Raw genomic sequence first — 12364 nt, 5'->3', positions numbered from 1 at the left:
AGGAGGCTTTCCATAGGTATGTTTGAGTCTGATTAAGAGGCCTATAGAGAAGGTGGTTTGGAGGTATGAGGGGCATGAAGAAAACAGCAAACCAGAGGGAAGCCTAGACACCATCTGCAGGTGAAGAGAGACAGACTGGTGAAATTTGCAATGCGAGAGGAAGAAATAATAGAAAACCAGGTCAGTGAGGACAGAGGCCCATTGTATTGACTAAAAAGGCATTTAAAGAACCCCTACTTTCCCCTAGGATTGAAAAAAAAAACCAAAACATAACAAACCAGCATGCATGCACATGCCCACACATGGCATAGGGCTGGCACAAGAGAGATTTGAAGGATCCCCTGTCGGGACAGGTACTCTGCATCGAGACATAGAGCAGCTGTTGCCACTGAATGCCTCAGACTTCCCAGCTGTGCAAAGCCCTGAAAAGCCTCTCCCAAAGCCTATGCATCACATTTAAAGTATGGGTTTGCTTCGTAGAACTGAGCCTCTGTCAGCAACGTAGGGGTGAAAAAGAAGTCCACTGGCCACAGGGTTACACTCTGGGCCAGTGGGACTGTCCTCCAAAGCCAGCAAATGGAGAACTCCGGAGGTTTCACCTGTGCCTTCCAGACAGCTAGTCCTGTAGTCTGAGGGAATGCAGCAGCTCTTTTAGGAGCCCACTTTTCTTTGTCTGCAGATGGCAATCCAGATTGGCAGCAGCGATCCTGAAGCATATTTTTGTCTCATGGACATTGTTTCAAGTTCCCCAAAGCTGGAGCAGCTGGGCAGTTGCAAAGTCATTCAGTTTCACCTTCCCCATAAGCTAATTTCGCCTTATCAGAATCTACTACTAGAAATCTACTCAAGAAAGTCCATTTTTTGGGATCCTTGGGTGGCTCAGCGGTCTAGCGCCTGCCTTCAGCCCAGGGCGAGATCCTGGAGTCCCGGGATCAAGTCCCACATCAGGCTCCGTGCACGGAGCCTGCTTCTCCCTCTGCCTGTGTCTCTGCCTCTCTCTCTGTGTCTCCATGAATTAATAAAATCTTTTTTAAAAAATCCATTTTTTTCCATGAGCAAGTCAGCAATCTTTCTCTTCTTTTGCTTACAATTCATTGCACTACCTCTCTTTCACTGTCCTTTTCAATGATGTTTTCCAACAATTTTTTTTGAGCACCTGCCCTGTGCCAGGCACTGAGCACACAGTCTAGAGGTATAAGTAATCAAGAAAACAGGCCATTATAATACATTAAAAACATTAACATTTATTTACTGCTGTGTGTGGCATTGTGCTGAACCCTTTACATACATTAATCTAGCTCTCACGATGATTCTTTGCTGAAGATCTTATTGTTATCCTGATTGTACCTATGAGGAAATGAAGGCCCAGAGAGTGGAATTACTCACCTATAGTCATACAGAAAGATAGGAATAGAACCAGAGCTAAACCCAGCCAATCAGGATCCAGAGCTCACCTGCTTAGCCATGAAGGTGGACAGAAGGGGCAGGTGCCCAGTATTGTGCCAGAGAAAGTGCATGTCCTGGGGAGCCCACAGGAGGTGCCAACAGCCCAGACTTGTGGCTCAGGGAGCCGTGCTGTATTTGAAATTCAAATCAGATCATGCATGTCAATCTTCTTCTCAAAATTCCTTAATGGCTTCTCTCATAATTTAGAATAAAATTCACAGGTTTCACACATGGCCTACAAATGCTCTGCTCACTGGCCTTTCTCATTGTCACCCTATGGATCCAGACCTTAGACTGCAGCACCTGTAAGGTGTCACTTACTGTCTCTACCCACCCGGCTCCTACTCAGTGTTTAGGTCTCAAAGTCAAAGTCATTCACAAAGGCCTTCCCTGTCTCCTAATCTGCATTAATCCCAATAATAACTAATGATAATAATAATTAGACCCAACACTAAATAATACTAGATGGTGGGCAGTATTTTAAATGCTTTACGTATAATAGTTTACTTAAATATTACAACAAGCCTAATGGTAAGTATTAATATTATTCCCATTTTTACAGGTGAGGCAATATTATAGTATTCTGTACTTTTCTTCATTATAATCAAATGTGTAATCATGTATTTATTTGCTTAATATTTCCTGGGCTATCAGATCAACAAGGCGAGGCTGTAAATGCTTTCTCTTCCCCATTATATCTCCAGTGTCTAACACAGGGTGTCATCTATAGTAAGCATCTAATAAACATTGTTGAATAAATTAATAAATGGATAACTACCATGTAGGAGATACTTCTTTTAAGATTTACACATTTTTTATGACTTAAAATGGATAGGCAACAAAAGAATTGGAGGAGATTATTATATAGTAGCTATTACAGCTGTAGATGATTCAGTTTGTTTGCTCTCCTGTTGTAAAATTCTCACCACCCCCCTTTTCATCAGTTATAACTTCTGAGGTTTACAATGGGGTGGGGCCGGGACAGCGTGGTCTAGACGACAGGAAAGAACATGTGTTTTCAAGAAATACAGATCTGGGTTTCGGTTCTGACTTTGTCACTCACTGTGTGGTCTTGAGTAGACCCCATGTGTTCCCTGGGCCTCTTTTTCTAAATCTGTGAAATCAGGACAACCATCTACAAAACCGTTCAGTTTTGAAAATTAGGTAAGATAATGTATGTAGAGGGCCAAGCTTCATGCCTGACACATAACGGGAGTTGAATAACTGGTAGCTCCTTTCCTCTCCTGCAATCAGAGGCAAGCAGGTGGGCTTTAGAAACTATATAGTTTGCCAGGTGGGCAGTACTAGCCAGATTAGACCCTAGAAATTTGAAGTCAAAGCACTACTGAGGATGGAGTGGCAAAGACTGCATTATCTGAACGGGCTGGATCATGGATCAAATGGCCTGGGTAATTGTCATGGCCCCAGCCCACGCCATGGACACAGCCAAAGAGGAGGTAGGAAAAGTGTACAAAACTCTGAGGAGTGACGTTTGCTACTTGTCATCAGCTCTGGCTGGGAGTAAGACAATAAACTAAGAAAAAGATCCAGTGAGTTCTGTTGCCTATTCTCTGTTTCAAGGGGACAGTCCCTGCTTTGTTTCTCTTCTCTTGGTGAAAGACTGTTCCCTGAAATGCTCCTGGCTTCCGAGAATAGCTCTAAAGTCAACTCCATAAAGTGCTGGCCAAGGGTTGATCAGAAACAAGCAAGCAGAATTCACCCTGCCCCCAAGATCATGTGGTCTTGGGGATGCAGGAGGGAGAAAACAGGGAACTTAGAAGGTCCCCTTCCTTCCTCATTCATTTCCCAACATCCATGTTCATTCTTCTCTAGGCCAAACCTGACCTTCTTTCCTCCTTCCCTCTCAATAAAGGGAAAACAAAGGGGTAGGTGTGTAAGAGGAGGCCTTCACATTCTCAGAAGATGGAGGGCAGAAGGGTCTTTCCAAAAGGAGTCAAAGCCATGCCCTGGGCTAGACTCTGCTAGCAGGTTTTATCTTTTCTCCAAAGGGAAGCTCTGCACCAGCTCCCATTGTTAATCTCTGCTGAGCTCCCCAAGTTGAAAAACCTGTGTCCATGCAGGTGTGCACTAACCCCTAAACATTGTATTTAAATACAATTCTGTATTTAACATCGTATTCAAATACAACTGTAATGGGTTGTAGAGCTGCGATTATTGTAAAAGAGAAGTCCGGTTAAGTTTATGCAAGAGAAAGCTCTCAGTCAACTAAGATCCTTTATCAGAGTCCTAATCCAGCATTCTCTGCAATCTGTTTTTGAGAAAGAGCAATCCTTGTATGGTGTCCTACCTTCAGCTCCAAATCTATTTCAGATTTTTATGGTTTCAGGGAAAAGGAATCTTAAACCTCGAGAAAGCTTGCCTTCTAGTTTGTATTACTATAGAAGGGAAGTAGATCAGAACCCTTTAGAAAGAACTGAGCAAGGCTTTCTGTTTTGGTTCCCTGCTTATGCCAGCAGGCCTGGGCCTCTAACTATCACACACTGACCACCTGCTATGGGAAACACATTGCATAACATGATTAATAAAATGCTACTAATGACACTTTCTAAGTGTCACAAGCAATTCTAAGTGCTTTTTGTATGTTTACACATTGAATCCTTACAACCAATATATGAGATATGTAAAATTTCCATCCCAATTTTGGAGGTGAGGCAATTGAGACTTGGAGAGGTTAAGCAATTTGTCCCAAGGTCAACTAATGGAGTTGGGATTTGAGAGGGGCAGTCTGGCTCCAGAGTCTTTACTCTTAAGCACTACACATATAGCTTTTCTCATTTAACCTTCACAGCAATCTTACAAGATGGAATATTAAAATGCCTATTTTCTAGACAAAACAAAAACAAAAACAAAACACAAAGAAAACAACTGAGTCTTAGAGAAGTACTAACGTTTTGGCCCAGGTATTCCCAGCCCAGTTCAATTCAATATACTAAATGAGTACCTACTTTGTGCCAGCACTATGCTAGGCATTTAGAGCACAGTATGAAGTAATAAGCTAGTTACAGTCTTTTTTTTTAATTGTATTTCTCTTAGCACTGCCACTTCCCCCTGAAGTAATGGATGATAAAGAGCTTACTTCAAGTGAAAAGAAGTTACCTGTAGTCAAGATTAGCCAGGAATGTCAGCATTGTATCCATGCCTCAGAGCTAGAAAATATTTAGACAAGCCAAATATGAATTCTCTAATCCTTCCTGATTCAGGTATGGCATATACTCATTTGTATTTTTTCATTCCATAAACATTTATTGAGCATCTACTATATTCCAGGTCATATTCTATAAAATGGGGATATTGAAAAAAATTAGCCCTTGAACTTGGGACAGTCTTAGTTGAGAAGGGAATAAAATTAAATAAATACAGCATAATATGACAAGCCAATTATTGAGTTTGAGATAATAACTAAGATAATAATTGAGAATAATTTTGGATGTGTGGCAGGGAGCTCCTACAGAAGATGGCAGATATGCTGGGTGTTGAAGGGTAAGGAATGTACTTTTCAGATGGGAATGAGTAAAAGAATTAGTGTTTACTAAGCATGTGTTATATATATCAGGCTCTGGATTGAGATTATGTATTTAGTTGAATCCTGACTCCAGAATCCAAGATTCAGTGAGTCGAAAGAACTTATTCACTTGACAATGTAAGAATATCCCCGAGCTCAATACGTGAGTGATATTTTTGCGAAAAGGCAGCTCGGACAGAGGGAACTGCGTGTACAAAGGCCGAAAGGCAAGAAGAACCTGACATATTTGAGGGGCAGTATGTTTAGGGTACCTCAGCCATCAGTTGTGCATGGGGGTTAAAGTGAAAGATGAGAACAAAGAAGGAATTAGGAGCAAAATTCTGCAGGAATTGGTAAGAAGAAGGGATCTTGTGTTGAAGGCAAAGGAGAGCCAACTAAGGAAATAACTATCATTGGGTTTAGAAGATTAATTCTAGTACCTGAATGGAGGGTGGATTGCAGCAGGGAAGGATTAAGGACAACAAACCGAGGGGGAGGTCCACCATAATGGTTTAAGTGTGGGAGGATGAAGCACTGAATTAAGAAAGAAGGGATGGAGAGGAAAAGAAGGGGGGATGATTCAAGGAAAGGCTATAAAAATCTGCTGTTGGTTGGGCTCCTGGGTGGCTCGGTCGTTGAGTGTCTGCCTTCAGCTCAGGTCATGATTTCAGGGTCCTGAGATGGAGTCCCACGTCAGGCTCCCTCCTCAGCAGGGGGTCTGCTTCTCCCTCTGCCTCTCCCTGCCCCAATGCACTCTCTTTCTCTCTCTGTCTGAAACAAATAGATGAAATCGTAAAAAAAAAAAAAAAAAAGGGAATTGGCTGCTGGAGGTAAAGAGAGAGATAAAGGATGGACTGTGAAGCCACTACTCAAAGCTAGGAATATAGGAGAAGGAGCAATGGTAGAGGAGGAATGGATCCAGGTCTCCAGATGCACCAAAAGGGGTGACCAACGGTGGTCAGATGTCTGGCATTTATATACACACTAACTAAAAAAGAAAACCAAACATATATATCAATATATGTGTCTACACACACACACACACACACACACACACACACTAACTGACAAGCAAGTGGGGCAGTGTGGGAGTAGGAGACCACGGGTGGGGAAGGGAGATGAGAGCTGAAACCAACATGGTGGATTCAGGTGACCAGATCTGAAGAAAGCTGTCTGCTCAGGATGGCTCCTTAACCCTGAGGTGGAGGAGTCCAGGTATGAGGTGAATCTTTGGCTCTGACTCCTGGGGCTGTCCAGGTAAATGGAGCTGTCAAAAATACCCAGAAGGAGACAGATGTTTCCTGAAGGGCTCTCTCTCACACACCTGGGAGCTGCATGACCAGACTTGAGGTAGGCAGCAGCTGCGGCTCTGGAGGCCCCGGGCACGTGGGCAGCCTCTTGCCTGCTGCGGCAGCTCTGCAGATGAGGCAGCTGAGAGAAGTGAAGCTTTCCCCCTAGGCTCCTCCTCCACCCCTTGCTTCAGAGCCCCCAGTGCCCCAGCACAGAGCAGGCTGCATTAAGGTCGATTCGTGGATGGAGGGCTGTGGCTACGAGCCATGCAGAAGTGCAGAGAGGACAAAGTTGTGCGCGTGTGTGGATGTGTGTGTGTTCAGAAAACACTGTTTACTCAGGGAACCCTATATCAAACACAGCCTTGCTGGCAGACAATAGCGGTTTGCCCAGACAATTTATGCCACCAAATAAACATCAAGATGGGCTGTGGAGAGCTGAAGGTGAGACACGTTTTCAGAAGTGGGGGGCCACCCCTCACGGTCTCAATTACAGGAGATGCTTTTGAACACAAAACACTGAGGCAACAATATGTGGGCATCGCCTGAGCCTACTGTAACCAAAGAGAAAGAAAGGCCGGAACTAAAATGCAAAAGAAAAAAATAAACTGTGTTTGGAGATAGGTCTGCTACAGTATAAACTTTTCCCTTTCTCTGGCTTACTGCTATAGCAAAAGCTGATGGTTGTCTTTGTAAAAAACGTGTCTGTATCTAGGTCCCTGGCAGTGATTTGCCTCTGGGAGGGCCAGCAATCTATTTAATGACTCCATTGACGTCAATAGCATAACTGAAATACTTACTAACATGCATGATTCCAACTTTCTGGGGGGGTGGGTGGATGGTGTTTCTCGGCAGCACAGAAACACGAAGTGGAGTCAACCCGGAATGGACTCAAGTTTTGAGGCAGCAAGTGAGAGATTAGATGCGGCAGGTTTCGCTGGTGCCACTGAATACGAAGAAGCGGTCACACTAAATTTAGAAATTAATTTTGAACTGGGGAAATAGCCATTAATGAGCAGGGCTTTATTTTTGGCAATGTTTGCTCAAGGGTAGCATTTTAACTATTCACACTTCAGTTGACTTGTCAAAGTTTTTGCAACTACCCACACTTAATTTTAGACATACATGAAATAATTGCAGATCAATATAAATAGCTTGATATTGATGCTCTGGGGTAAATGTTCAGAAGAGGGCTATTTTAGACAAAAGCAGTTCTTATAAAACAACCATTTGGGGAATTATTCCCAGAATTACTGGGGCTTTTCTAGCGCATTTGCCCTAACATTTGTGTGCAGGCTGCTTAAACACTCGAGGTGAGTCATTAAGGCAATTATTCCAATAATTCAGGCCACAGGACAATCAGAACACTAATGAAAAAATTCTCTGATATTTCTAGTTTTTTCTCCCACTCCTTCTTCTTCTCCCCCCACCCCCCCACCCTCTTTCTCTGGTTATTTCCCCCAGTCTCTCTTTTGTTGTACATGGCCACAGCCTTTGGTAACACAATTGATTTTATTCGTATTTGTCCGTAAGTGTTGTAATCCTGCCTCAGAGTTCTTGCTTAATGTAGAAACCAAGCAAATGTCGTGCTTATGCCAGGCTTCATTTCCAGTCATCTGACACAGGCCAGCTCTCAGGCCACTGCTGTGGTTCTCAGAGAGCCCTTTACTTGTGTACCCACAGTCCATTTCTCATCCTAGGACCTGGCAGCTCTGGCCAGGAATGAGAACTCAGTCAATGTCATGACTTTCTGAAATTTCTTAGAATCCAAGATAACTCTCTGAGCCCCTTGTCCACTCCTTGAGCAGATCCTGCGTCTGGCACACCCCCATGAATCTTCGGGGGGATATTCATAATAAAGTAAAGATGTGGGAAGAACTCATACTGAGAAGTAGGCTTCTTAGCAGAAAGCCCCTTCTGTTTTAGCAACCAGTAAAGAGTCATTTCCTCACCCAGAATGGCCTGGACACAGAATAGAAGAAAGAGATTCCCATGAGTACTGAAAAAAATTAATTAAGTCTATTTCTCACTTAGGCAAACCTATTTCAGACATACAGGAAAGTCCTATGTTATCGCATCTTATTTCTCCATGTACAGGCTTTTCTTGAAAACTGTCTAATTGACTGGTGTTGAAAACCACCATAAACCAAGGCTTTGGAGACCCAGGCTGGGAGAGACTCTTGGTCTGCACCAGTCTGGCCTGAAGTCTTCAGGCAATTTTCTGGTCATCTTCGTGGCCTGGTTTGCTGTCATTTCTGATGACTCGTGGACCTGGGGACTCACTGTCATTCAATCTATTATATTGGTGATGCTCTTGCTCAATATGTTTATTGTTAAATTTTAGAACAAGAAGATTAATATAGAATATCCCATCTTACAGATGGATTTGACTGCTGAAATGTTGTATATACAATATACATTATAAATCAAGTCACAGCATATGAATCAGAGGTTCTGGCCATCAAGAGGAATCCTTCTCTAATTCTTTTGTAAAGCAAAGAGTCATTTTGTAAAGGCAGTGAATGCTGGATGATTTACTCTTTCATGAAATTCTTACTTCCCATGACATATCTGTACTCACTATTGAAATGCATGCAAAGGCAAAGGATAGGATGGATGGAAAAAGTGAGACAATTATCCTACACACACACACACACACACACACACACACACACACTGGTTTTCCTCATCTATCTGATTTCTTCTGTTGAAAATAGTTTGAGGCCTGAAATCCTAAAAATTACTTCCAATTTCCATGTTGAATGTATACAGATGACAGAAACCTGCCTTGTTTTGGAGAGTTTTTTCTTCTATGTTTTTCCTCCTTTCTGTTCCAATCCTAACTCACTACAGGGAAAAGGTCTGGAATTCCTGCTTGTGCAAAGGCAAAATGTGATACAAATAGAGATGTTCACTACACTCCACAGTGTTAGCATTTTCAACACTTCCAGAAGGATGTAGTGCATCTTTCTCCTGAAACCAGGAGTGTATCAATTCCATGCTGCTATACTTTCTGCGTTTTAAATTCTCAATTACTTTCCTCTGGCTTTGCAATTCAAAGTGCAAAACGCCAACTTTTTGTATTTAACTCTTTCTGTCTAAAACCCATATGACCACACAAATACATATATACATACATATGCTGTTATATAATGTGTTTTAAACCTCTTTTCATTTCAATGCAATAACTGATTTTTTTTCATAGTAAAAAAACCACAGTTGAATATTTCACATATCCATAGAGATAAAAAATATTGACTCATTGTTGAAATTTAATTTATGGATGTTTTTCTTAAGATAAACTCCACAAACATTATGCAGATCTGGTCAAATCAAGATTTACTGTCCTCCTACTATGTGAAAATAGCTAAGCTAATGAATTTTGAATAAGGAGATGAATAAGGTGCAGCTCCTGCCACCAAGGTGCTCCAATGCAGGAGACACATAAGCCATGAATTGCAATATAACCTAGAATAGGATTGTTGCCATAGCACACAAAAGGAGCAATTACACTGATTTTTTTTTTTTTTAAAGAATATTGGGATAGCTTAGCAGAGGAGGGAAATTCACGTTGTATCTGAGAACTGAGAAGAGAAACCTTGATTCAATAGAGAGAATAAAGGTACTGAAGACTAAGCAATTTGCTTCTATTTCCCCCATGCATTATTTCAGTTAATGATCAATTTGTAAGAGCAAATGTACCAGCTTAACCATGGGTTCTGACAATTAGCTTTTACAATGAATTGCATCCCCTTCATTTAGATACATGAAAAAAACGCCTTTTAAAAATATTTAACTTTTTTATTTCTCTCTTTGTCTCTGTCTCTCTCTTACACTTGCTTTTTTTTTTTTTTTTTTTTTTTAAATCTAAGAACAGTTACCTAGGTCAGTCAGGCTTTCTTAACAAACTGGATTGTTGCTAAATCTGTTTAAGTGATCATGGGTTTCTTGTATCTTTTATCTTAGATTTCATTGAAACAATGAGTTCCACATTAGTGATAATAAATGAAAACTTGATCTTATTATCATGAAAAATCATCTTTTAAAGCAGCACTCCAGCGTTTTAATTCTGTTTGCTCTGAGCTACTTATTTTTCATTCCCCTTTAGAATTTCTATTTAAACACACCTCTTTGTCACATGCTGATAAATATTAAAATACCAGGAAAAATCTGCCTGACTTATTTAAGCTGATAATAAGAACAAAACACAGGATGTGTGTGTCCTCCTTCCTTTTCTGGCTGTGGTTAAGCATTAAGGAGATTTTGAAACCTATAATTACGTAATAATTGGTATCGCTACATTCTCTTCCCGATGAAAAGCCAGAATTTTTGTAGTTTGCCACAAAGACAGACAAAAACAAATTGCCTAAGTGGTATTGTCATTTCTTTGCTTCATTGTTTTAAAAGAATTTAGCAAAAGAATCCCTAGGTGCCAAGCTATAGTTACTGTGCCAATAATCACAAAATGATCTTTTCAACAACATCTTTGGCTAATGAGCTAATTTATAGAGCCATAAATATCACATATTCTCCTAATGTTTGTCAGTATTTATTACAAGAAAAAGAAAACAGTTTAAATATTCAAATTGATGTCAAAAGCTTCTTATTGCATTTGGCTAACAGAAATGTGAGCAATGGTGTCTCACTGGTAAGCTAAAATGATGAAATGATAGGAGTTTCAAAACCACCTCCTTTGGTCTCCAACTACATAACACCAGTTATATGTTAAAACACTCTATTTAGTTTCCTTTTATCAAACTTCTAACGGAAATAGTACATCAGCACACCAGGTCTTTGAAGCCCCTGGACAGAGTACTATTTTCTTCTCTCTGTTTCATATCATGGGTTTCTCGAGGCAAACTTACTTTTATTTAATTTCTTCCTTTCACCTTTATTCTTATTCTCAATCTTTTTCTAATAAAAGTATTTTTTAAAGCGTGTACCATAAATACTTCGGAAACTAGCGAGCCAATGGAACCTATATTTTTGTTCCTTTGTTTTAGAAGTTGGGCTTTTGCATGATTTCCATCATCCTCATGGCTGTGATACCAGCGAGAGAATGCAACATGCAAGGAAGGAAGATCGCTAAGTATAAACCAGTGGGAATACCATAGCTGGACAGAGAAGTGTTCAAGGCAGTGCTGTTTGGTGTGAGACAATCTCAACAGAGCTCTATTTCTTGTTTCTCCTGCAGTTTTGCTCAGGTCCACTACCACTCTAGCAGGGAATGGTTGGGAGGGTGGAGGGTGGGGGTGGAGGGACTCCATTTTGGACTTTTAAAAACCTCATATAACTGGTTGCATCTTATGTCAAGTAGGTTTTATGTTCAATACATCTCCAGAGTGTTGCTTCAGGGTAGCCCTGCCCCTCCATAACTCTCAACTCTGCACGGAGAGTATATGCACAGCCCTGTAAGATGAGACATTAGGTTTCTTTAAAAAAAAAAAAAAAAACCCCACAAGAAAAACACAACGCCATCCCCCCATGCCTACCCCCCACATACATACATCTGAGGAACAAAGTTGGATGACCTCCAAGGGAAATGATTTGTGAGCTGGAAAAGGCTTTGGTTTCACACCTGGAAAGGATGTAGATTCAAGTGGGACCTCTAGTTGACGCTAGGAGGAAAACCACTAACATACCCTGTGGGGAGCTCAGGCCAACCTGGGGGCCCCTCGGGGCCTTTGAACTTAGCTGTCCTGGCATTCACTGGGGCCTGCAAGCCTAGGTGAAGTTGCAGTATCAATAGAGCTCCTGCCTCCCTTCTGGGGAGCCCCATTACCACCCATCCATCACATGATGGGAAAGCCCAGGCACGCACATGATGGGAAAACTGTTTCATACTGCATTTCATTCAGTTTTACATGGAATGAAGTAAAGCTCCACTATGCCTTTGAAAAAAAGTCACCAAGAGACTTCAGAGGGCCATGATATGCAAACAAATGCTATCATCTGAAAAAAAGTTTCTGCATAAGTGACATATTTATTACTTTGAAACAGGGAGATTAGGCTGCACGATGCAGCTTACCTTGCAGGTTGACTCTGGAGACAGGTGGCTGACTAGTAGCAGCTGGGGATCTCCTGTGGAAACAGAGGAAAGAAGGCC

General features: G+C 41.4%; 1 protein-coding gene across 6 annotated transcripts in view; it reads right to left on the bottom strand.

The window, feature by feature from the left end:
• The window catches only part of PDE4B (phosphodiesterase 4B), a 548107-nt gene that overhangs the window by 90275 nt on the left and 445468 nt on the right, over positions 1-12364 (bottom strand). For 5 of the 6 annotated variants that reach the window (XM_077892166.1, XM_077892167.1, XM_077892170.1 and 2 more), the window contains one exon: positions 12287-12339. In XM_077892166.1, coding sequence (XP_077748292.1) covers positions 12287-12339 — 53 coding nt within the window. Of the gene's footprint in view, positions 1-1454; positions 1474-12286; positions 12340-12364 lie in introns of those variants that run through there. The other variant, XM_077892172.1, reaches the window with a different exon arrangement.

The sequence above is a fragment of the Canis aureus genome, chromosome 3, assembly GCF_053574225.1.
Source record: "Canis aureus isolate CA01 chromosome 3, VMU_Caureus_v.1.0, whole genome shotgun sequence".
NCBI lineage: Eukaryota > Metazoa > Chordata > Mammalia > Carnivora > Canidae > Canis > Canis aureus.
This window is presented reverse-complemented; position numbering and strand designations above follow the sequence as displayed.